Below are 27527 nucleotides of genomic sequence, written 5' to 3' on the forward strand. Positions count from 1 at the left end.
ACCCCCCCCCCCCCCCCCCCCCCGGCAGTGACTGAAACCATGAGCTTATTTCTGTGATCTAAAAACAGGCTTCTGTAAATGAGAATACAAGGTTTACTGCATGAAATTAGACAGTCTCCTATTGTGCTACATGAGCTCTTTCTTTCCATAGGAAGGCTAGGATTTGGGGTGGAGGGGATGGTAATTCAGTGAAATAAACTGTATGAAGTGATGCCCATGGAATTTGCTGTTTGCCACTGTTTTCATTGTCATAATATTGAAGATAGTCTCATAAAAGTGCATTTTGAGTAGAACCTAATTGTTTTCTGAAAAATAGTTGAAATTATGTCGCATGAGATGGCCAATTTCGGTTCACTATTCTACATGCTGTGAGTGATCAGCTCTTAAATAGCCAGTGTTAATCTAAGTAACATCTCATTTGCTTATTAGGAGCTTTCTGATTAGCTATCAATTAGTATGTCAGAAGATTGCAGTGAAATATTAAACTGGCTGCTGAGGCTACTTAGGTCTTCAACTTAGCAAACGTAGATTGTCTAATATGCACAGCACTTCTGTACAAATTCTTCGTGGGAAGGCAGCAGCTTGAATCTAAAAAGAGATTCTTTTTTAGTTGTGCAATTAAATTGAAGCTAATAGTGTGTTCTGCTGTTATTGAGAGACTGGAGATGTAGTGAATTAAAATGAGGAAAAGGGGAAAAGGCACGGATCTTCAAACAAACCAACCAAGACAACTTAAATCACATAACGTACTAGAAATGGAATCTTGTTAAATAAGGAGCATTATATGCATGTGTTAGATGCTACTGGAAGCGAAGTTAGTGCTTTTCCTTTGTAATTTTTATCCGCAGATGCTTTTTTGTTTGAATAGTGCTCGTTAAGATGGTTATGCTATTTCAGCAATAGCTTTTAAAATATTAGTCAGGTTTTAAGTCTCACTGTAAAAGCCAACAATAAGATATACTACTGGCTAGTATATGGGTGTCTCTAGTGGCACTTCTGATGATTTAGGTGATCTCTCAGAGGACTTCCTGAGACAGCGTGTTTTTTCCTGAATGTGTGACCTGAGCAAAACCTGAGCAAACCAAGTTCTCATTAAGTCCTCTATGGGATGAGATGAGAAAGTGTGGCTTGTGCTCGGGATAGAAAAATGAAGTAGTTCCAAAGTCTTGGAGTTCAGGCTCTGATTTTTGTGCTCTACTCTGTGTGTATGGAGGAATAGAGAGCTAAGTCCTGGGCATGGAAGAAAGAATTGAGGATATCTGCCACCAATTAGTGTGCAGCTATTTAGAGACAGTTCAGAAAAATGGATGACATCTCTAACTTTGCTTACAACCCCAGCAGAAGTGATCAGCTCAACAGTGGTGAGAGAAAATACTCTGCATTCTGAAATTGTTACACTAGCTGAAGACATGCATACATGTGGCAGAGGAGCAATGCTTTGAAGCTCATCTGCAGAATGCTGCATGTGCCAAAGGCAGCGTAAATAGGATTGGCATCTCTAGTTCCAGCCAGTAGTGGTTGTGGTGTGCACACTTCCAACACTGGATTTTAACCCTTTCTTAAGGTGAAGCCTTGATAAGGATAAATATTGAGGAATAATAAACTTGCAGGTGTCACGCTCAAGGAATTACTAAGCTGGATTGTGGAGGCATCCTTTTATCTATGAGACAATATGATCATGAATGTTTTGTTGTTGCTGCAGAGATAACCCTGAAAACAGCAAGGATGTGACTTCTGTCTGGTAGCTGACTGCAGCATCCATTCTCTTGTTTCTGGAGCCAGCATTGCTCCTTTGAACTATGTAGACAAGCTGAGGTCTTCAGTACTTTTAGCATGTAGCTGGGTCAAAACTGGTGTAGATCTGCTTACATATGCTTCAGCTCTCTTGAAAGCAGTGTACAGGCAGCAGGATGTGGCATAGGTAACAAAGGTTGACACAAATTGCACAATCATATTAGCATAGGTGGGAGGTCGTTGCACATCTTGAGAGGGACAGCTCCAAAAACTGATAACGTTTTCTGCTGTTTCTTTATGTCTTTAAATGTATGTTTTCACAAAGGAATACTCTGAATAAAAGGCAATTTTAAAATGGAAATAGGAAAGGACTGTGTGTGGAAATGTCTGGCTGTAGGACTCAATGTATTGGATGTGACCTGCATAAATTAAATATTATGCAATGCCTTTATCCTCTAATAAGTGGGAACCCAGAAATAGAAATATGAACATTGTCCCTGCTAACCACTTGCAGAGAGTTCTCCTTTAGCCTAAGTGTTGGACAGTAATGAAAGGAAGCTGTTCCCTTTGGGTATCAAACCCTTTATTCAAAATGTAGTTCAGCAATTGAGCTGAAGGAGAATATCCATTAGCAACCAGTAATAGCACTTGTATCCCCTTTGCTGGATTCTAGCTACTAAAAGCCAAGGCATTAAAATGCTACAGAAGCCTGTGTTGCAATGGGGCTAGGTACATCATTTAAACATTTAAAATGTACCAGTTCTGAGTGATAAAGAGCACCTCAGAATTCATACGTCAACTGAAGGCGATGCTACCAATTTACAGGGTAAATAGGAGTCTTATGTAGAATGTGAAAATTTATCCAAAGGAATTACTAATACATCGATACTTCTTTTCTGTATTTTGGTTAACTGGGTTAAAGTATGTGACAGGACTAACCTGAGCCCCTAAGCCTCTCATCTGACTGCAGCACAAAGAATGTGATGTGTCAGCAGGGAATGCGACTGGGACGTGCGTCCCTAAGGACAGGTGTCCTGCAGAAGAGTGTGACATCTCCCAGTGGTGTTACGCTACTGGCTGTTATTTCTGAAATGCAGAAGGAGTAAGTCAAACCATTGGCTAGCGTTTTTAATCTCTTAAAAATTCAATTCTACCAACAATACTAATAAATATTTTGCTTCATCTGAATCACCACTGAAAAACAAGTATTTTTCTCTCTTTTTTCTTTTTAAAAAAGTAGAACTTCATAAGCCTGTTATCAAATCAGTCTTACTGTTAGATTGGCAAAGTTTTTATATGTGGCTGTGTATTGTTTTGTTCAAGCTATAAAGCCCCTACTGTTTTGTAAGTCTATCTCACCAGAACCATTGACTGGAAGCCATATAATACAGTGTCTCAGAGAATATAGGAATTTCTGCTTCAGTGTGAGAGACTGAATGGACTCCTATTGCTGAAAGTATTTATATCTGTTTGCATATTATTAATTAGTACTTACTAGTCACCACGCTCCTGACCGTAGTAATGCTCCTGCTGCTGCTGTTGGCATCGTTTGATTCTCTTTTGGCAACTTGTTAGACCAAGTAATTCTGTCTCACAAAAGGTCTTTCTTATTGGCTGCCTGATATATTGGCCAGGCAGGTTTTGTTGAAGAATGTGTGGAAGCTTGGTAGGTCCCCAAATCTTTGTCCATGAGATCTTCTGTTTATTTTCTCATTGATATTACAGTTTGACCAGTATTCACTGGCACATTTAAGAGTGGTAACAGGTGTTCAAGGTAATGGGAGGCATGGTATTTCTAATTCCTCCTCATCACAGAGAAAATAATAGAGTAGATCTTGATTGTGGTGCCTAACCTGAAGCCAAATTCTCTAAAGCTGGAAAGTGATTAAATTTCTTTCCTCAAAAATGCTATTTCACACTGTTTGAAAATGAAGTCTAATATCTTCAGGTCTTTCATTCCAGATTTAGAGGTGTCTTTTCGTAAATACCAACCTAAAATCAGTATTGCACAAAGTGACATACACAACTATATGTACCTGAGTTTGCATTGAAGAACTTAGTTACCTAGACATGTGCACGCACAAGTATTGGAACACCATTCAATAGAATAACTTGCACTGAGATCCTTTGCCTTAACCATCTGCAGCTCTGTATTTCTGTGGGACCAGGATGTTGTACATCTGTATTCTGTCACTGTTTATTAGATAAGACACACAAGCAGCTGCGGAAAGAACTGTGTGTTATAGTACCGTCATTTACAGAAACTTCAATGCAGCCTTAGAGTAAATGGATGAGAAAAACGAATCATGAAAGAAGAATCCAATCTATTAAAAATGAAATCATTCAGAGGACTCCTTGTACCTTATGCTGGTTATGGAAAGTACAGATATATTCCTCTCCTTCCCTGTCACCCCTCACTGCAAATCTGTAACCCAAATCTCTCAACTTCCAATTTGTCAGAAAAGGTTTTGTGAAACTCCAAACGAGGTAATGCTTTGGAGCCTTGGTTATTAAGTCTATTGTCAAAGTGACCCTTTTTTCCTAATGCTAATTTTGGGGAATGTGGAAACGAACATTCCTGTGGAGTGTAAGAAACATGGTTAAGACCTAAAAAACCAAGGTATTCTTATCCTTCTGGCTGCTACAGAGATGCAAGAAATTTGTTGCTCCATAGCCTTGCTTACAGTACCAGTGTTCCAAGAGTTAACAGTCTTGGTTTTGTCTAGCCACAACTTTGCAGTAACCAGAATCTTGGATGTGTATACAAGAAGCTAATATAAGCATTTCATTGCTTTATATGTTTTACCATACAGCTGCTTCATATCTTTTATCATGTCCCTGTCACAACTTTTTAACTATTGGATTCATTTATCTTATATGCCAGCGATGGAGAAAAGCTCCAGTTCTTATCAGACAGATGTTCATGCTAACTAGTTAGTAAAATTCATGTTATGCATATTGATGTGCTATGGATATGTTTTGCTCCCCTCTGTACATCTTCATAGTACCACAGGCATTACATTTTCACACTTCTGCTCAGACTGCAGAAAATACTGATTGCTGAACTATTGTTTAGCTGTGTCTTGGGTTTCTCATGATTTCCATTATGCAAATTGCAAAGATACAACGATTATCCTTCATATTTTTTTCTAGTCCTTTTGAAGCATTTCTTCCAGTTCCATGGAAATTCAGTGCCTTAACTGGTCTGCATTTTTTTTCTCAAATCTAATGTGCTGAATAGACTATTTAAACAAAACAACAACAAAAAAACACACCCTGTAATAACTGCCAAAGCAACATATGTGAGTGACATGAACAGTATTGTAGTAAGCAGCCAGTTACACTGCTATCTTAATTCATCACTCAGTATGGGAGTGACAGTTTAGCATATGGCCAATCTTTTCAGATCCTGGTTTGATGTTTTGGATATATCTAGGATTATTTAGTTCTTCCATTTGGGAATTGGATTCTGTATGTAAAGCAGTTTCTCCTTGAGCATTTTGATTGTTTTCTGGTGATGTTCTGACTTCGTGAAGTCAGGGCCATGACTGAATTAAAGGTGCTCCTTCTACATTGGGAGAGAATGGCAAAATGGAAACGTGAATCATTCACTAGGGATTGTGAAGACCTCTTCAGGTACATTAAAGATGAATTGTTGAATGATCAGTGTAATGTTTTGCATAACTTAAGAATTAAGACCAGAACGTAATATTTACTGTTTGTTTAGAACTGTAGCCAAATAATTGTTGAACTGGAAGTCTGTTTGTTTTTTATGATGGGAAATTTTAATGAATTATTGTACAATGCTATTAGCTGTCCTTTTTCTTGCCCTGTTTATTACTGCAATGTTTTGTATTAAAGTTAGGTCTTTGAATACAAATTTGAGACTTGTGATGTGAAAGTATTTTATTCTTCATTACTAGGATTATTGGATAGAATGCTTTTTCTTGGGAAAGGAGTATCTCTGAACTATTTGGCTTTTCATATAATACACAGAATTAGCTGACCTCTATGTAGATATTGTTAATAATTCATTCTGAATTACATGTTTAAAAAGATCATTACATTCCCACTGACAAAAGAACAAAAAGAGCGTGCACCCCTTGAGCTTAGTTTCTCACAGGGATTTTACGTACCTTTAAAAATAATAGAATATGATGTAGGTGGTTCTTTTTCAGTGGGACTGTTTCTATAGTAAGGTGGTTGTTTTGCTTAGTTTATAGTCTGGGCAGTTTGTGACAGCAAATGATACAGTTCTGAGTAGATTCTGTGATTCTATGTGCTGTATTCACTAACAGAAAGCAGAGATATGGCAACAATTTAAAGCTTAGCTTTTTTTTTTTTTTTTTTTTTTTTTTTTTCCCCCCGTAATGGCTTTGGAAATCAAGCACCTCAGAGTGGGTGACTATTCTGGGAAGGCATCATTTATTAAAAATAAATAAATAAATATTTTTTTCTTGACCTGAGTTGAGACAGGTGGACTTTGTTGTGTCCTCCTCCTCCTCAAAAAAAAAAAAAAAAAAAAGGACAGTGTTTCATAATATTGACAGGTTCTGCTTCCTGCTTTTGAATCTGAAGAACTGGAGAATTGGGTAGTCCTAACTCTGTGGAGATCCAAGAAAGTTTCTGGAAAGCTGTGTCATAACTCCGTGACATCTGCTTGGCCTCTTTCCTTCACCCTGCCAAGAAGTCATCTTTTACCTGGTCGTGTCTCTGACTACTTTCCTCACTGAAAAGCATTTGGTCAAGGATTGTAATGGGTGGCATCTAGAATGTGAAACTATACCAAGATGCTTAAAACTGGTGTGCTGATGAAAAACACAGGCTGTCTCTGTTCTTATTTTCCAAGTAGATGAAGCAGGTTTCTCTGCTTATTTTTTTTTCCAGACTTCATCCTGCAGGTTTTCCTGGCTATCTGTAGGCTTTGGCAGAACTGAAGGAAAAGCTATCAGAAGTTATGGGATGATCCTGTGCTCTTTCAGTGCTTTGCAGGCTTTTGGTTTGCCATTTCCTTCTGTCTCAGGATTCTTCAGTCCCTTTTCCATGGTTTGCAAAGAACTTGATCTTTTCCTTCATGGTAATGTGTGGATCTGTTTAGAAAAAAATGTTTAGAACACATTTCTGGGATACGTTGACTTTTTTTACGTAGGTTAAAAACAATTTGTTTGTGTGAATCCTTGTGAGATACAATGAGACAACTGAATTCTGTAGGATATGAAATGTATGTTGTGACATCAGTCAGTTGTGGGATGTAAAACATGTATTGTAACTTCATCCTTCTGATGATGCTGATATTCCACATTGTGTGTGTTTGTAAGGTGCAGGATGGGTATTCCTGAGACCTTCGTTACAAAGCAATGATGGTCTTTGGAGTGGTGCACAGCAGACCCCGCATATCATGTGTTCTCATGTAGACAGTTTGTACTACCATGCAGATTGTTTTGCCTATCAGTTTTAATTATTTTCTATTTCTTTGATTTTTAGGTATACCACAGATTCTACCCTCCAGAAAGCCCTAGAAAGGTAAAAACTTTAAATTCTACTTTTGTTCATTCTCTGAGTTTATATGTCAGTTTTTTTCTATCTCCCAACGACGTTAAACAATAATATTAATCAATGGGAAAAATTCATACTGTAAAATCTTCAGAGGTGTCTTATCTTCTTGAACACTCCATGAGAACGTGTTTATCTACCATTTTGCACTTTTGTCTTCACTTGTTTTGGAGTCTCTTCTAATTGATCTGTTTCGGTAAGCATCTGTGTTGCTGTTGTGCACTTCTTCAATGTTCCATATTATAGATGTTGCTTTGTTTATGTAAGCAAATAAACAGTAACTCTTCAAACATTATATGAAAAGTATTACTTTTTAGCATAGCCAATTTTGCATGTCTTTGACATGACAAAGCTTCTTGACTAAGAGCTTTTCCTACAGAACTTGCTTATTCCTAACAGACTAAAATCCTCTGTCAGTCATTAGAGCTGTGCACTTGTGGTTGAATGTGATTTGGGTCAATGTCACAGAATCACAGAATCACAGAATTTCTAGGTTGGAAGAGACCTCAAGATCATCGAGTCCAACCTCTAACCTAACACTAACAGTCCCCACTAAACCATATCCCTAAGCTCTACATCAAAACGTCTTTTGAAGACTTCCAGGGATGGTGACTCCACCACCTCCCTGGGCAGCCTGTTCCAATGCCTCACAACCCTTTCAGTAAAGAAGCTCTTCCTAACATCTGACCTAAAACTCCCCTGGCGCAACTTTAGCCCATTCCCCCTCGTCCTGTCACCAGGCACGTGGGAGAACAGGCCAACCCCCACCTCTCTACAGCCTCCTTTAAGGTATCTGTAGAGAGCGATAAGGTCGCTCTCTAAGGATAATGTCCTTACAAAATAATCAGGAATGCGGACCTCCTTGAGGTAAATCCTTGCCAGTTGGATGTTCTATTCAGCACTTTAGTGAGAAAGTAAAATGCACTGTACTCTTACGTATTAGCGGTGTATGGTGTTGGCATGAATCAGTTCCCTTTCCTTCTAAATTACCACCTGAAACCTGCATAAGAAATTTACAGTCTCCAAATTTTACGATCTTTGTAGAACTTCCCCTAATTCCTTGGTCATGAATTTAGTAATAGTCTGTGTACACTGTTGTCTGATGTTGTATCAGGTTAGAACAAGGTGAACAAAATAACCAGATTCCAGGAAGCTTGGGATAGGAATAGTTCTTCTCTTATTTCATTTTCCATCTGTGTTTTTCCTCGTTGGGTATCATTTCTCTCAGATATGGTTGTTCACAAATTACAAGGCAAGATGTTGCACAGAGAATAATTTCTTTCAAGTCAGTCTTCTGATTATTGTATTGTAACTGGACAGAAGTTTTTCCTTGTCATTACCGTCATCAGCTGAAACAAACGTGTGCACTGGTGATGCTGTAGTCAGATATTTAAAGACCTGTGATATCATCTAATCAGATGGTTGCATTGACTGCCTATCTCTGCTTTGTCTTTATTCCTGTAGCATGTGGAAATTCTGCTCTTTAGATGTATGGAATTGCTTAATTGCACAGATGCCTCTTATTGTTCACTTACATTCCATTTCCGTGGTGTTTGTCTTTTTTTTTGAATAAAACAAGCCACATTTGACAGAACCGTCTTCTACTTCAGTTTCGTATTTGCTGGAACTCGTGATATGCAGAAATTCTCTAATAACGAAAACAAAGGCTCAATGTACAAGTCTGTCACCCAATTTTTCATAGTATGTTTTTGTTCTGTTTGAAATACCAAGGTATAATAAGTACTCTGAATTTTGCTGTTACAAGCATTGTATGTTGCCTTCAAAGCTACTGTGATTCAGCTGAAAAAGACATGAACTGGTCCTGAAAATGCCATCATCTTGGTAGAAAATAAACATTTTCAGTCGTACTAGTATCTTCCAGGAGTCAACTATGCTGTCCTTGTGCATGAGGCCCATGTGTTTGGTACCTGCTGAGCTCTGTTACAATATACAGTTCCTATTTTTGTTCCCTTAAAGGTTTAAAGTGAAGGGCTTAATTACAGAATCACTTAAAATGCTTAAAGTGCAGTGCCTACTTAAAGGAATGAACACGGATGAAATTAAACCAATGTATAAGTTACTGTATGTCTTAATACCAGAGACAAATAGTTTTCCTTTAAAATGTAATCAGAAATAGTTAACAAACTCTGTTTTTCGTTTTGATGTGATGAAGGAAAAGCTGAATGTAAAAACATTATAAATAAGGTGAAGCTTAAAATCTAGGATGGAAAAAACACTTTCTTTACATTGTATATTTTTAAACTGTCAGTCCTTGTCTGAAAATGTAATTGCTTTCTCTTCTGCTTGACATTAAGGATGTTCTTTTTATTGTTGTTCAGAAGGTTATTTCTTACCATTATAGCTTTAACTTGTCATGACTCAATCCAAATTCCAACATTTTACTTATTTCAAGAGCTTTGAACAAGCTGATGTTTGAGACGAAAGCTTTTTTCATTACTTAGATTACATATTTGTGTGGGATGAGAATCAGATGGCAGCATTTTAGAAATCTAGTTCACCATTTCAGTCTTTGTGCCAGTTATCTGTCTGGTCAGGACTTTGATATAAAGCCTTGGAAATTAGAGGTGGCATCTGTAGGCCTTTTTGTTTAAAGCTAAAGTGAGTTAATAGAAATAGCCAGAAGTCAGGACTGGGAGGGGGCAAGAAACAAACTCCGAAGTTGAGATTCTCTCAGCTGGAATACAATGGCATGATATTCAGGCAGGAGCGTGCAGCATGGTGCATGCGAAGTTGTTGCAGGAAAAACAGTCTTTACAGAAATTATGTAGAATTAGCAGGTACGGTTAACTGCATTGTTGTATGGTGTTTGCTAATCCAAATATATGCAATGCCAGACTCTGGAATTTGGGAGGTGCAAAGTTTTCCTTTAACCTTGCACTTAGCAGATGATGTAGGAATAATTGAGGATTCTGACTTGTCTGTGCAGTGATTGCTCTTCTATGAGCATCATGCCAAAGGTAATTTACTTGAATTAGAATCCATGACATGCCTTTTCTGGTTGTTTTTCTTTCACAAAAAGTATCAAAAACAGTTAATCTATCAGCCACCATGGACAGAGAAAATAATTTTCTAGATTTTCTCAAGGGGGAAAAAAGATAATCAAGGGATTATGGTTTACTTCTTCATAACACATCCAAACCTCTCTCCATATATATGTAAACTGTCCTTTTTGTCTTGCAAAAGTTTGAGTCAGATACATGTGCACTGGGATAGGTGAAGTACTTTAGATGCAATGTGCCAAGTGGTAGAATGGGAGAACATTCCAGAACTGTGACTTTAAAAAACACAACATAATTGGGATTTCTAATTTAACTTTTGTCTGCAGTGTAAATCTAAAAGTTGATAACTATGGGAGGAAGAAACTTTTTCTTTTTTCTTCTGGAATACAAACCAGTCAGCTACTACAGCTATTTTTGGCAGTCTTGCTTTAGCTAAGACTTTAGCTTTAGCTAAGAGCCTATTGCACACTGTTCCTTCTAGAACATTTTAATAAATACTTAAATCACAATAAGGAGTCTGAGCAAGACAGATTGTTCTTTCAAGATTTAGTTAGATCTGTTTTGCCTTACTCTGTGCAGATAGACAATAAAACAGTAAATAGAAAGTGACAAAAACCCTCAGTAACCAACTGCCATCATGATAGTAGTAACTATCGATTATATCAGCAATCAGTAAAATTCTACATATTTCAGTTCTCTTATCAGTGACCTGTTTTTCCCCATGTATGCCATCTGATTTTTTTCTTTAAAGTTATCTCAATTCTATTGGAATTTACCTCATTCACAATGTAAGAATGTAAGAATAAAAGACTCAGACTTTAGCCTGAGTCAATTCCTAAAGGATTTTTTTTTTTTTTTGTAGAAAGAACATTAACAACTAAAACCCAACTTCCTTGCTACTTATGTCTTTCTCAAAAAAAAAAAAAAAGTTTTGAATTTCTTACGTATTTACAAGAAAGTTGGTGGGTTTGTTCTCCCTTCCTGCTTGATGCAGCAATTTCGTATTGCAAAGTACCAGAGAGGAGGTTTGAGTTCTGAATATTGTATTTTCCTGGCTTCAGAAGTTACAGGCCAAAACGATGCCTCGGCAAAAGATGGCAAGAGCTTTTGGGCTCATCTCCAAATTTCCATTATGCAATGGCTTTGTTACATCTGTACAGCACCTGTTGGAGCAGGGGTAATAAATGAATCCTCAGTTCAAGCAACGGCCACTCACAGAAGTGGTCAGCTAAGGACAGAGAAAACTATCAGACTTGAGTAGCCCTTATCTTTAGCAACATATAGAGATCACTCAAAGGATGGAGCAAAGAAAATGAGTGAAGTTATGTGCCTGTAGTTTCCTGGGTGCCACTTTGAAGCAGTCTTATAAGAAATGACAATGGCTTTGTACTTCTCCTTTACAGAAACTGTGTGGTTTTCTATCATCCTGCCAGTAGCAGAACTGCCTGTTCTCCCTGGGGCACGAGACATGGGATTCTTCTGTCTGAGCAGAAAGAAGCAGTTTTAACAGGAGATGTGAACTTTAATTGGGAATGTTCTTCAGTCGGGTCAGGATGGAAGGTTTTCATCCACTCCAATCCCTCAAGATAAGGGTGGGGAAAAAGAGTCTCATACAACAGTATGAGGCATTGAAGGGGTATGCTCCAGAAGAGTTCAGTACAGAGAACGAACCAAAATACCAGATCCTTTATTTTCCAGGAGCCTGGAAGATAGAAAACATAGGGTAAAAGGTACTGATTAAGCTGTTTAGAAACTAATAATGGGAAAGGTTACAAGTAACCATGCTGGGTTAAGTGAGGGTGGATTTTGAGAAAGACCTTGAAGGCTGAAAACACATGGGAAGAAATAAATCGGGGAACATAACAGACTAGAAATTGAAAAAGCAAATATGAAAAGATGGTAAAAGACTCCTAAGGAAAAAACAACTGGGCAGATGTTATGTGCGTGAGAATGCATTATTTGTGACGTTATGCAGAACGTGACAGAGGCTGAGGTGTAAAAGTTGAAAGTGAGCAGGTATTCACCTGTGCCTGGAAAGGAATGAAACAGTAGGTCTAAAAGGGAAGTCTTGAATCTATCAAAATTGTAAAGGTGAAGAGGGGGTTCAGTGGCAAGAACCAAGAAGCTCTCCAAGATGGATGGAGAAATGAAGACTGGAAATCACAAAGTGTCTCATGGTAAAATGGGTGAACATCGCAGAACTGCCATGAGCACTGATCCTAGAGGCTGGTATGTGCGCAGAAGGCTAAGTCAGATCTACAACCAAGGTGGCATATGGAGGGAGCTGATTTCTATACAGAAGGCACATAGAATAGGCAGGTGAGAATGGAGGAGTCTATTCAAAATTTGCTGGCTGGTATGAAGCTTCAGTTTTGCTGAGAAATTTGCTGGCTGGTATGAAGCTTCAGTTTTGCTGAGACAGAACATTGCACCCAAATGAGGAAGCATTGGATTAAACAGTGGAGGAGAGAGCAAGGAATAACTAACTCATTTAAAGGGAAAATTATAGGTAAGGGGAGTGAAATGGAGGAACCTCAAATGAAAAAACTGACAAATAGCAAAGTTACTTTTAAACTGCTTTTGAAAAGAATAGCACGTGTACTATGCCACAGAAGAAAAATTAGATGGCAATTCTAACTCCTTGTGCATAAAATGGAATTGGATAAGTGTAATGAAGTGAATAAAATTTTACTTCCGGAGTAATTCCTCTACCCATGTTTGGCATGATTGAATGAATCAGTATATAAGCTGTCAAAGTGAATACTGCTCTCCATCTTTAAATTATGAAAAATATTCACAACTTAAAATTGTGTTTGCTAGCTGATTTTTGCAACTTGAAAATGAATTGTTACATAAATTGGAGCTATTTCAGTGCATTCAAAAATGCTATGTATGCTGAGTGTACTTCGGTGTTTTATGTTTTTCAAAAAACATGTTGATAATGATGTCTCTGTGAAGCATTTAGGACATACCCTGGAGTTTAATACTCAAATGGTGTTAATTGGTTCACTTGGTCAGCCACTAATTCTTTGAAAAAAGTCCTAAGTACAACATTTCTAGCTAACGGTCGTTATGACTTGCATGTCGTGGTAATTAATGAAACTTAAACTGCTTTTCTGGCTATCAGAACTGTATAAATAGAAGCTGAAACTTAGTCTGAAGAACAAGGCCATATGCAGATAGCGAGGTGTGAACTTTATTAAAGCAGCATATGGAAATCTGTTCCTGCTAATGCCTCCTGTTATCCGAACAAGTATTGCCATTTCTGTTGAATACTCTTGTGAATACTTTTTTTTTTTCAGCAAGAAGATGCTGCAAGTATTGCCATATAAATAATGTGGAGATGGCATGAGGATGATGTGCAAGGATTTGTCCTGAGAAAACAATAGAGCACTTGACTGCTGAACTAGAAGATAATCTTTGAGCAAGAATGCTAGTTTGTGTGGCACATGAAGATATCAAGAATGTGGGATTATTTTTCTTGCAATGATCCCATAGAATTATTTTGAGGGCTTCACTAGTAAGTAGTGAGCCAAGTGAAAAGTAATACTAAAACAAATCGCCTTAAGGTCACAGTCAGAGCTTTCAGTCAGATTTTTGTTGCAGGTTTTTCTCCTACTTAGAACAAGAGCATGTATTTAAACATAACCTTTTACCTAAGGTTTTTTTTTTTTTTTTTTTGACACCTCTCCTTGTTTCTGGTGAGATCAAAGCTATTATTGAAGGCATACTTCTCTTGAGAATTTTCAGGTTAATGATAATGTAGCTCAAAAAAGTGAACAGATCAGGAAAAATAGGGAAATTAATTTAGGAACTTACTCAATTTGTCATTATTATAGTGAAAATGTTATCTGTAAGTCACTTTTTATGATTGCAGTCTATTGCAGTCTGGATGGAAGGATCATTTCTAAGATACTTTCATGGCTATAATAATTCACCAATTTTGAGCTTGAAAAACATTGTGCTAATTTTCTATATTTAAATTTTTAGAAGAGCAGTATTGTATTTGAGGAAATTATACCTGAAAGTTGACTAAATGTATTTTTAATTTGTGAAGCTAAATATTCAAAAAAAAGAGAGAAAAAAAGAGGGCATTTATAATTGTAGTGGCAAGTGTGTATATGAACTGCACATGAATTGAAATGGAGAAGATGGTGGCCCTGAAAAATTCAGTTTAACTGTTTTTTTTTTTTCAGAACTCAGTCTATGTTGGTGCTGAAAAAAATGTAACAAACTGTTATATGTTGGTGTTGAAAACAATGCTAGTATTTTTCTTTATGCTATCATGTGGAGGACGTGTACCTGTGAATTACTGTTTATTCAATTTTGACTAGAAAGCTGCAAATTTTACGCAATGTTGCTCTAGACACACTTCTGACTTTTACCTACCATGGAAAATGGCAGTAAATGTGATGGAACACTGCCGTTTGGAGACCAGAGGAGCAGGTCCTTTCAGAGTATTTCACATATGAATCCTCTTTGGTTTGGCTACAGAAGTGCAGGCAACGAAGCTTATGTTAGCAGCTCTCCAAAAGGGGATGAGATGGTGGAAAGCCCTTGGAGGTGAGGGAAGCTAAGGATTCTGAGACAGGGAGCAGGGGAGAGGCCTTCAGCTTCTTGCTGACCTCTCCAGTCAGTTTTCTTATGTTATCTGTCAGCTAGTGGCTGTCTGTTATATACTTCTTTAGCAGACCTCTGATATCTGCTGTCATATTAAAGGTTTTAGACTTTTAATTCTCCTGTACCTTGGAAGTGTCTTTTAGACTAGTACAATTATTGGGACTCCAGATGGGAGATGGAAAGACAGGAGTAACTAACTACAAGCTCAAGAATGATGTCTGGAAAACAAAATGCCAAAAGAACAATGAAAAGAACAAAATGAGCTTGACTAGTGGCATTAAAGGCCACCTCACAGGAAGGTTTAAAAAAAAAAAAAAAAAGCTGGCTGCAATGGTGTGCAATTAAACAAATGGGGTGAAGAAATACACTGAAGAATGTATGCAACGTCGCTGAGTGTAGCAAAGTTCTCTCTGGAAGACTGCTTTTGTTTGACTTTAGGACTGGCACTACAGAAAATTCTCAAGAGGGCTTGATGGATAACTTCCTTGGATAACTGGTGAGCACTGAAGAGTATTTGAGTAAACATTTTGCACAGAGAAGTAAAAAACAGTTTAAAGAGCACTAAAGAAAAGAATACATTCAGTTGAATAAGACTGTAACAGTGGTGGTTGAAAAAGCAAACAATGCTTTTAAGCAGGAAGCCATGACCAGAAGGGACTGCCTGTACGATCTCTTTGCTCCTTGGTGGTGAAATGACCATTTCTGGAAGAGGGCAGGTTGTACATTAAAAGTGCAGTACAGGTGCTTCTCCTTTCCAACAGCTTGGTAAAACTGTCACATCCAGAGTCCTTTCAGTTGTGTGACTTGTTCTGTCATAGCTGCAACGTTTGCAAGATGTGAATCACTACAAATTCTTCTTTGTGCCTCATGAACCAGGCTGCATGCTTACAGAAAGACAGTTATTTTCCTTTTCTGCTGCTTCTTTGCTTATGATGAGTGTTTCTGTGGCACCATTAAAAAAAAAATAAAAAATGCACAGCTGTGGAACTGTAGGCCTTAGGTGCATGTTACGTTTCACTTCACATATGTAAGCTTTATATGGCATCATGACAAAGAACATCTTACATTTTAGTTATTTAAATGGCTTCTTCCTCCCACTCACCTTCCAACTGCTGAGAGGAATAAGAAAACATGTTTGGGATAAAGAAGACATTATGGTGGTAGTCATCTTTTACTGACTTCAAGGACTTCCTTGCCTTCCACTGTTGAATACTTCCATACACTCAGCTGCCTACTCAGTCCTCATCTCCCGCTTGGGAGAAATCAAAATGAAAAACCTAGTGTGTTAGGATGAAGACCATAAGATCACTTACCAATTCCTGTAATGGGTAAAACATACTTGATTTGGGGAGTTGATCTATTATATTGCCAATTAAAAATTAGGATTGGAGGGTGAGAAAAACAGACTCTCTCCAAAATGGTTCTTTTCAGTGGGGTATAATTACAGTTAAAACTAGTAATGAATTACAGGGTCTGGAATATGAAATAGGAAACCCATGTTAAATTAAAGGACAACTTTCTTTTTTTTTTAGTGTAGTTTGCATAGGTAAAACAATCTCTTGGGTTTATTGGATTTTTAGTTAATTGTCTAGGAGGCATTTTCTTGGTTCTCTCCCTTTGTTTAGCTTTTCCTCACAGATTTCAATAAAGCTAATCCTGAAGTATGTAGAACAGGAAGGAGCAGTTTTGAAGCCTGCAACTTGGACAAAGCTGAAACTTTGATACTATGGATACCTTCTATTATATCCAGTTGTGCTTTATATATAATGTAAGTGTTGATGAATTCATTGTATGAATTATAAAGCTTTACCTGATCATTTTGAGAAGTTGAAGATCTGCCTTTCTTTTGAAGCTCTTCTAAACTTCTAACAACTCAAACTCAGACTGGCCTTTGGCTAAAATTAAAAATCCATATTCTGCATGACAGGTTAGATTTGTGATTGCAGAAACTGAACAAAAATACATTCATGTACTTCACTTATTTCTGGGGGCTGCTTTTCCTTCAAATGAGCTTAAAGGAAAGGCATTTTTAGCTGGTGTTAGTGCATGGTTTTGTAGCTTTTTTGTTTGTATGTTTTTGACTTAAGAATGTTTCATGTAGTTGTAGGTTTGAAAAGATTGTTGGATATAAGAAAATAAAAGATATAAGATATGAAAATTATAATTTACAAGTTTGTTTTAAACCACTGACATGTTTTAGGTATAAATCTCTACATTAAATGGTGTTATAAATCAACAGATTGTATGAAGAAATTGTTAATTTTGATTCAGCTCTCTTTAAGAGAATATTTGGCAGACCTTTATGGGTGAGTTTTTCTTTTTGAACTGTATGTAAATTACTTTCATAATTGCAAGTGGAAATGGACATTTTAAATTGATGGACATTATCCCAGGGCAGCTTAAAAGCAATCCTGATTATGTGTGTGTTTAAATTGCTGGTCTTGTAAAGAAAATTCTTCCTTTCTGGTAGATGCAGTATATATGGCTATGTTGGGAACAAGATGAAATTCCGAACTATTGTTACATACATGAGACTTCAAACAACATATTGCCTTCTCTCCCCCCCATGCACACACATTTGTTGCTCATTTGATGCTCAGAATCTCTGGAACACTTGAAATTATGGGCACAGTGATAGGGACCGTCATAATTCTTTTTTTTTTTTTTTTTTTTTTTTTTTTTGATATTCCTGAATAATTGAGTTTAATGCATTTGTTTGACCTCTTGTACACTCGCTCTGGTCTTGTCTCCCCAGCCGCTCCATTATCTCTGAATTTATTCCCATCCACATATCTTCTAATGAGAGAAATCTAATCGTGGCTAGGATACAGCCTTGAATGTGAATAGGATGTGGCTTATTTGCCTCTCTGAAATAATTATGGCCATCATTTCACCTATTTTGTATGTGCTATAGCTGGTCAAAAAAAAGCTGCTGTTCTTGTTGGAGGTTTTAAAAACAACAACAACAAAAGTTGTGTTTAACATGAAAATGACTTTGTTTCTACTTCTCTCTAATTTCCTAAAACATGAAGCAGGAGAAGGATATTGCATGCTTTTGGGCTGTTTTCTTTAAAAAGTACTTGGGCCGATGACAGTTAAAGGGCAACATCTCAGAAATTTCAGATATAGATTTATACGCATGTATTTCATGTATTTCAGATATCCAAACAAGTTTATTTAAACTTGGAACAATTTATCAGATGCTCTGAAGGAATAAACTTGGAACAATTTATCAGATGCTCTGAAGGAAGTCTTCAGGATAATGTCTTAATGTTTCTCTGTTTCAGGTCTAATTTGGAATTAAAACAGAGAATGTCAAATCTTACTTGTTTCTGGTCTTCTTTTAATGTGGATTTGCCTCAGCTGAGACTTGAGTTCATCTTTCTAGCCTTCATTCCTGCTTTGGTCTTAGTTCTTCACACTTGTTATTTCTTTCTGGGCCAGGCTTGCATGGGTCATTGTAAGTCTTCTAGCAGAAGAGATTTTTAAGTCGTCTAAGACCTCCTTTTGGGAACAGGTGAATGAAAGCCTCTTGAAAACCCAAATATCACCTTCTGTGTGTACTTCAAGCATTGTCAGGCATAAATGAGACTAAATGTTTGTTCTTATATTCCCCAGTGGAAACTTCTAGTTGAAATGTTACACGTTTTTCAGTTAGTGCTACCACTTAATGCTTTTCTAGCAGTTTTATTTTTTATTTTTATTTTTTTTACAGTGGGTACATATGATATATTTTAAAATAAAAAGGTAAGAAGTGAAGAAATTGTTACCTAATGGAAATGTCATGACTTGCATTTTTCTCCCTAATTAGGGAGAGAAAATACTAGATATTCCTACTAGCATAACATTTCCACGTTATGCTCCAAATGTAGTCCCAAAGCAGAGCTTCTCCAATGTTTTAACTTTTTTTCTATTGTTTAAAAGAGAACTGCTCAGCTTGCTGCTGCTGTGATATTACCAGTAAAATCGGACGAGTCTGGATTAAAAAACAACAAAAATCTTGTGGACTGAGACCTTTTAAATCAATGCTGAATTCAGGTTGTTCAGTACTTGTTCATTGAATTGTAAGATTGTGAATCATCTGTCATTGAAGGCTTATGCCACTTTTCTGACTTGTGAAGCTGCTGCTGTTATTTTTTTTCCTGTTACTGTCAAAATAAGCATGATTTTGGGAACAAAAGGCTGCACGTGCACTTATGCATAGCTACACTTCATTTCTTGCCTTCCATTGTCTCACATACTTGTCTTAACTGGGTTGATATTAGCTTGGACATGCTATACACCAACCACAAAGATGTGCTGTTCTGGGACGCTGTTGCCTGATGACCAAACTGGTGACCCCCTGTAATGATGGGAGAAGGGACAGCAAGCCTGATGGCTTGCTGTGGAGAAGGCAATGTGGAAAGGTGACCTGCATCTTGCCTGACCACAGCACTGCTGCACAGCATGGTCAAAACCAACTCCGGGAGAGGCAGCCTCTCAGCTGGTTTACCTCCTCTTCTTTGCTAAATGTAAATGTGGGAAGATGCTGCATGCTGGGAAGCTCCTCATACACACTGAGCTGGCAACTTCCAGATTCTGCCATGGTTTTTGACATAAAGGATCACTGAAATATGTGATTGGAAGTACTTTTTGTAGGTTGGGGCTTTTTCAAATCAGTACGAAATGGGCTGTTCTTGTTCTCTCTCATCTGTATAAAACCTGCCATCTTAACTCAGTAGAATGGTCTGTTTTATAGGTTGAATGTTTAAAGAACCCCCTATAAAATATATTCATAGTCTTGCAAAATGCAAAGAGTAAAATCAAAACCAGAATCTGTCCTAAGAATCTATTAGCATGTGAATAAGACTATATAGAGCTTGGGTGTAAGGTATGTTCTTTCTGTAACTGTTTTCAAACATAGCTGGTAGAGAATTAATTTGCACTACCTAACGCTTTTTTGTGTATGACTGTTACTTACCTAATTTTTGGTTTTGTATTCTTGTTAGTGAACTGAAATTCTTGTAAACCTGATTTGCTGAGGGTTGTTTTAAAGCAAGCTAATTCCTCTCTCAAGGGAGCAAGGGAAGCAATTTAATCTCTTAGCTTTCTCTCTCCCACAGAGTAACTTCCCAGCTACTCTGGGCTTCACTCCCAGACTCCCTTCAGTTCCATCCTCAAGGGATATGTTTGTCCTCAAGGCTCTTAACTTCAGTTAGCTAACATATGTTAAAGTAACTGCGAAGACAAGACAGCTTGGGTTTGATTCATGTGAGTATGTCATGTTCAGCCCTTCAATACACAAATTAATTTTAACTACTTAACCTGAGTTAAAACCTGGGTTGCCATGTCTTTGTTTCTGTTTTATTTGCAATAACTCCTTTTCTGATAGGGAGCTGCAACCTCTCCTGTACTTTATTGAGAGTTTATCAGAAGGCTTTTCCTCCCTGTGTCTTTATTTCACTTCTTCTCTCCTAGAATGCTGTTGTTTCAGGCCTGAATGATTGCTACACTTCCTGTTAAAAGGAGGAGGGAGACTGAGTGGGTCAATGCCAGCCTACAACATGGGATTTTTAGGCCAGAAAAATGTTCAATTTGTTAGTTGAGTTTATAGTGAACCATGCCAGTAACCAGGCATGGTTATGAAGTGGTGACCACCATTGCATAGTTTATCTTCAAGCAAGTAGTTTTCATTGGGTTTGTTTTTTCTCGTTGTATGAGATAATGAACCTCTACATACAGGCAGGAACCTTTGCAAACGAGCAGATTAGCGCAAAGGCTGTGTATTTTCACCAGAATAGAAGTTAACAAAGTCAGTAATGGTAGTACTTAAATTGTGTCTTTTTAAACAGATGAAAATCAACTAATGGGATTTGAAAATGAATTCATATTGACCTCAAAGCTTTCTTTTAGCCTTTAATGTATTTTCAAAATGCTTTTTTCACAGTTGTGAAAATATACATAGAAGGTGATATGACTCGTAATTGTACTTTTTTTTTTTTATTTTGTAAGAGACTGGATTAGAGTTCATTTGCCTTCCAGTCTCAGTACGTACTCCATTCCTGTCTAAGTAATACTGGATTTAACATTCAATTTAGCCTTATTGTGATAAAGAACATTGCTTGAGATGCAAGAGAAAATAGTAAGCAGTCAATCTGTAAAGTGATTTGACAGTAAATATTGAGTGCTGTAAGTTTGTTAAATTATTTTTGCAGACTACTACCCAGATAAAAAGCAAGCTGGCTTTTTTTTTCTTCTGTCCTGCTTTCTCCAAACTAGTAATCCTTTAGTTGGACTGTGAAGTTGTTCAGCTATTTGGATGTTTTGGTAAATCAAGCAACTCTGTTACAGCCCTTGCACACGGTTACAAAACAGGTCACCAATAACAAGTTGCGTACCCCCTTGGTTCTTGCATGCAAGTCACTCTAATTTATAAATAGAAGTGTACTGATAGACAGAACTTGGCCTATCCTGTTGTCCTCTTATGCGAGTTATTTTGATTTAAAAATAGAACTGTCCTAGTAGATATGTATCAACGAGGTTGTGAAAGTTCACTTCTAGACTCTACTGTAATTAAGCAGTAGCTTAGAGGGAGCAGTGTTCTCATCAGTAATCTGAAGAGTTTTAAAGTATGGTAGTATTAATTTCCTTTTTCAAATAGCTAGGCAGTTGCAAAGTGTTAATTTGTTCCTTTGCTGTAGCTTATCAGAATATACCTGAACATAAAGATGCGTTTCCACAAGGAAGTAACTTCTGTGAGCATTACTTAAGGACCATATAGACAGTACATAGTAACTGTGATTTGTCATTTATCAAACTGTTCCTTTGGTCATAGCAGCATTGCTGTATGTTTAAGTGTAGATTCTTTCTGAATGGCTGTGTTTCTTCAAAATACTTAATATAATTCTGCATGGGTATTGCAGTCTTTTTTTAAATTGGAGCTCCCTTCTGACTCTTTAAATCTTCCTTGATTTCTGTTCTGTTTCAGAAATCAGTGTTTTTCTTGTTTTTATTTTGTTTTTGTTCAGGTATTGTGTACCAGCAGCAATATAATATGTATAGGAGACATTTCCTGGAATTGGATGCTAAAGTCTTTAAAGGATACTTAAGTCTTTATTTTTTCAGGCAATCCTATTTGATTTTTTTTTTCTCACTTCATTTCTATTACCTTAGGCATTTAAATATTCAGATACGCTCAGAATATGCTGAAAGCCTGGGGATGGAAGATTAATTTGAATAATTTCTGTAGTATAATTTTATGGATTTATGGATGGACAAATGTCAGCAGTCACTAGATAGTTTTTACTACCAGAAAGAATTTTTGTGGACTCCACAGAGGAAGAAGGTTGAAAAGCATAATTTGAAGATTTTTTTTTTTTTTTGAAAGCCTTTCCCAATCCTTCTCCTGCTGTCATATTGACTTAACCTGGAGTAAAAACTTGGCACTTTTTTTAAGGTAAGGAGGAAATGAAACAATGCATAAGAGTTTAACGTTGACATGTGAATGATTCTTTCAAATGGGAGAAGATAGATGCGATAAAATTTCAGCAGGGTTGCTATGGTTAACTGAACAATATGAGGGAAGAGAAGTGTGAGATCTTTCTCTGAGTGTCTTGTGACTATAAAATCCATATTTCTTCATCTGGGTTTTTCCTTCTTGTTCTAAATATACCTGTGTTGGGGAGATTATTCATGTCTGTGAAAACAAAAGAAAATGAGAGGAAAGGAGAAATAAAAGGGATTATGTAATAGGTAGCCTGTGAGAGTATTGCCTTTTCAGAAATAAAGTGCCCTGGAAGTTAGCAGCAGGGCAGAAGAATCCTAAAACCTAATAAACATCTTCTCATGGACCATACCAAAAGCTACACAGTTAAATAACCAAAGTTCAACAGGAACCTGTGACATTCGTCAGCCTGCATACTTGGGCACAGTGAATAATTTTCATCTGGCAACTTCTTGAGAGCGAACAGGTTGCTGTGGAAAGAGGACTTTGTTTATGCAGAAGCATGTCTTTATTTTATGACCTTTTCAGTTAAAAAATGACTTTACAGACATACAATTAGCTAAGCATGCCACAAATTTCAGATGCTTTCTTTTAACTAGTCATTTCAATGTAGCAGAGCTTTAGCTTAGTTTTGGAAAACACACTTATATTGCACTTGATCTCTACCTATTCAGACTTAATTCAGAAAATATTAAGTGTTGCCCAGGGGTATGCATGCAGGGTAAAAACAGTCTTGAAGAAAGGAACTTTGTTTTTCATGTGATTAGGACAGAGTGGTATTCTGAGTGTTTAAGCATTGTTTTACCCACTGTTAACCAGCAGAGAGCACTTCAGTTTATAAGGTAACATTTAAAAAAAAAAAAAAAAAAAAAAAAAGGCAAAAGTGGGAAAGGCTGGGGTTCTTTTTCTTGCTCTGAGACAGCCATTAAAATCCAATTGCCTGGGAAGATCAAACTTCTGGTTTTGTTTATCATCAATCTTGTTTGCATTTTGTACAAAAATACTGTCTTAACTATAAATTCTACTTTATGCTCATGAATTAAGAGAAGATTCAAGGTAAATTTTATCAGTTATCAGTGGTGTCTTGATCGTGTTTGTTTAAAATTTGCATCGTATGAGGTACAGTTCCTCAAAATATTAACCTTACAGGGCTCATGTGGGGAATTGTCCCTAGTTTGGAGCCCCAAGTTCAGGTGGTGCAGGCCTGTTTCCAGTACATTCAGACAGTGGGCACAAGGACTTGCTGGCAACACACACACAAAACATCCTCCATGTGATGGTGCTGTTGTGGTTGCTCACTGAAATTATTTGTAGAGAATGATACAAGCTTTGAGGCAAACAGCATGCATTAATTTTTTTTTTTTTTTCGTCTGTGGCAGTGGCATGTTTGTTGGTTATCATGAGTAAAATTATAAAGAAATGGGAGTGAAAGGTGGGGAGGTGTGAAGATGGGACAAAGAGGATTCTGATGTTGATCCCAAAACCCATCAGACCAACCACGTGTGAATTGGTAAAACAAAAGCTTCATTGTTACTGGGCACCTGTGATGTGACCGGAGACCTCAGCAACGGGCAGATTAGAGTGCTGCTAACTCAGTGTATGAGAGCAGTGGATGGGGCTATTGTGTGACGTCTGATACCTGTTCTGTATTTCCCCCCCCTTCCCAGCTTCCTTGGTGGGAGGGGAGCACCTAAGGGGGAATGTCAATATAGGAATCTGTCCATGTATGTGTAGAGAAGTACACAATTTTAAGTGTGGTAATGACATAAATGAGGCACCTTGTGAATGACTGCTGTCATAGCTGGTGGAAATGCATGGGTTGTGCGTTAAATGGCTTAATGGGCACAGACTGGAGAGAATTATTATGAAGTCTTGGACCTCTCTTGATTTTTTTTTTTTTTTTTTTTCCATGAGACTTGTAGGGAAGTAGCCAAATTGTTCAGTGGAATAGGTCAGCAGCATGTGGAAACATGATCTGAAACCTGCCAGTCATGCACACATATGAGGCACGTAACACTTCTGTGAAACAGTGCTGCATTAGTGGAGAGAGAACAAATCCCGTCATAGGAACAGGCATACAAGGGAGGAGCAAGCTCTCACAGGCAGGGATAGTTGTAAATACGTGTTTAGCTGAAATATTGCTGCTGCTTTTATGAGATGAATAATTAATATTTTAAACTGTGCGTTCAGAGTGGTAATTTGCAGGTCCTTTGGATGGGTATATGGAGCTGCTGGAAACGTAAACGTCTCATCTAGCAATTTCTTCAGCAGTGTGTTGTGCCTTTTATTGTTTGAATCTGCCTGGGAGTGGCTTTAAGATCCAGTAACCTGATCTTTTATCACTCTCGGAGGAGGCTTCCTTTTCTGGTATGCCCTGATGCATTCAACACATGTCGGTATTGTACACGACCGGCAATCAGAGCGATTCAGGCTCACTTTCAGCGTCTGCAAGAAACGGCAAATCATCCGCTGGTGAACGCTTCTCAGACTTGTCAGCCGTCTGCAGCTAATTTCTGTGTGGCTCATCAACCCCATTTACGAGACTGGAAGCACCGTGGATGACCAAGCTAGGAAGCATTGTCAAGATCGTATCTCAGGAGTGAAGACTAGTTAAGAATGAAAGAGGAAAATGTTTGCTCTTCCCTTTAGAGGAACCACAGACTGCTTGATGTGAGAACACCCAGTTTCTCACAGAAGAAAACAGCAAGGCTATGAGCAATTCAAGTCAGTGCAGGAGGAGCAGAGACTGGCTTTAAACAGTAGTTATTCTGTTACTTGTCTGAGAAACGTCAGCAGATGGACTTTGGTTTCAGGGCTGTGAATATTTGCAGTGGCTTTGCATGTTGGAATACAAGCAGTGATCTCTTCTATTCCCCTTTCCCTGTATATTTACCTGCTGAAAAATGAGTGAGGAAGCAAAGGAGAAAAATGCTAAACCAGCTCACAGGAAAAAGAAAGGAAAAAAGGTAACTCCCTGTACAGACAATCTTCCATAATGCTTTTTTTCCTCCAGTCATTTTGTGTTCTAAGCAGTTTGCTCCTGGGTGTGGAGTGGCTTTGGATAATAGAAGAAGGATGATGGTAGAATCGGGATGGTTTTGTTTATGCTAGATGCTGCTGGGTGTGTTCTCTGCTAGAATCAGTATACCGTCAAAACTCAGTTATTTTTGCATTATTTAAATACCCCAGTGTTTAAATATATTAGACATAGAATTTCAATGTGGCTGTAGATTTCCTAGTGTATTCCAAAGCCAAGATTAACAAGTAAACAGGTATCTAAATGAAGCCTTATCTAAATGAAAGACTGATAATCAACATGTGTTCTTGGAAATGAATATTAGGGACATCATGAAGAAAATCAAGTTTTACAAGAAGTTTTTTAAAAAGACACATTATTTAATTGTATGTCACTTCAGTTGGTTTTATATATTTTGGGGCTTAGAAATTCTGTGGCTAAACTAAACTCTGGAATAAAATTCCAGTTTTAATGGAGACTATTTATGTTATGGCTTGTCTTTTTGCCTGAAAGTGTACTTGGATGCATTTGATAGGTTATTGCCTTCTGTGTTGCAGTTTTTGCTTTCCTGATATCCATTTAATTTTCTTCCTCCCATTTTGAAATGGGTCATTTTCATGTGTTTACACTCAAGAGCCAGATTATTAAACCTAGGATGCTGACTTCTTCACTTTTTTTACTCATTTTAAATATTAAATAAGTATATTAATTTATAATGTGAATTACCTCAACTACTGTCAAAAAAGGCATCTGAAAGGTGTATTATTGTTGTAGATAATATACTGAGGCTCCCACCCTTTATTTTCTGAATGTGTTTGCCTTCCTATTATTTGGAAGTGTGTGACAGCCTCACACTTAATCCATTTCCTTGGTGAGGGACTTAATAGATTGTCAAAAATGCAAATTAAATCAGATTGGCCTCTCTATCCTGCCAGAAAAGTAAAGAGCAGCTCTGGAGAGGAAGCAGGGGAAAAATACATTTTAAAAACACTTCTAATGGTAAATTAGGATACCTTCCCGACATATCAAATGTTTCCGTCAGGCATGATACATTGCTTCAGGGCTTATCTTGCATATAGATCTATGTCTTCCAGAGGACCAACCAAATAGCCAACAACAGAGAAGAGCCCAGGTGATTTAGGATGATGCCAAGTTGGGAGTCTCATTGTTCTAGCAGTGGCTGGTGACAGTTCACCTGTATCTTCACCTTGTAAAGGTGGTATTCCGCCTGTGGGAAGGAGGCTACAGATGTCCTGTCCAAATCCTCCCTCTGCTGACTGGTACAGTGTCACTGCTCTCAAGGGAGAGAAAAACTGTCAGACATGTTTACATTCATGAGTTACTGCTGTGAGCATTGAAGGCCAATGGCATCACGCCTTAGTTGATGCCTTCCAAGGTGATGTTAAAGCCCACCCTTATGTGCATTGAACCTTTACCGTGTGAACTGTAGCAATCACTGGTGTTTGATAGCAAACAATTACATTTCAATGAGGATGTGGCTAGAGCTTTCTAAACCTGTGGAAGGTGTTGTTTCACTGCTGTTTGATTTTCTTAATGCTGTTGGAATTGACTGTTGCTGGGCTATGCTGTATCAGGCTTAGGTGTGTCCCTCGTGACTACTGCACATCAAAGCTGCTTATAATGTCACTGTTAAACACAGGCTTGTGCCAGAATATTCCCAATGGAAGAGGAACTGCTTTGCTTTTCTTTTCAACAAAGAGCAGCCATTTCTTGTGGTCCTGACAGAAATTTTCCCTGCTTTTCACAATTCATTGGAGAAGTAGCTTGTTATTTTGATTCAGAAGATGAATCTCTGGATGGCCAACAAAGAAGCACTTAGTTAAGTCAGAAATGTTCTCTAAGAAGAATTTGATAAACAAATGATGTTCATTGGTCATAAACCCCTGAGACTGGTGAAAACTTAACTGAGTCTGTGATTCCAGTGAGTCGAGTCTCTTCTTAGAAGTATGTATCCTGAAATGGGTACTTCCATGGTCTTCTCCCTGTGCTCTTTAGATAGTTGCTTTCCTGGTAGCTACGTTGTCTCCGCATTTAGCCTTTCCTTTACCTTCTTTCTTACCTTCAGAACTGAGAGGCGGCA

The 27527-nt window shown here is 37.6% G+C and overlaps 1 protein-coding gene across 1 annotated transcript in view; it reads left to right on the forward strand.

The window, feature by feature from the left end:
- The window catches only part of ANK3 (ankyrin 3), a 357107-nt gene that overhangs the window by 34050 nt on the left and 295530 nt on the right, over positions 1 to 27527 (forward strand). The window contains exon 2 of the mRNA XM_035329362.1: positions 7219 to 7257. Coding sequence (XP_035185253.1) covers positions 7219 to 7257 — 39 coding nt within the window. The remainder of the gene's footprint in view (positions 1 to 7218; positions 7258 to 27527) is intronic.

Source organism: Oxyura jamaicensis, chromosome 6 (genome assembly GCF_011077185.1).
Source record: "Oxyura jamaicensis isolate SHBP4307 breed ruddy duck chromosome 6, BPBGC_Ojam_1.0, whole genome shotgun sequence".
Classification (NCBI taxonomy): Eukaryota; Metazoa; Chordata; class Aves; order Anseriformes; family Anatidae; genus Oxyura; species Oxyura jamaicensis.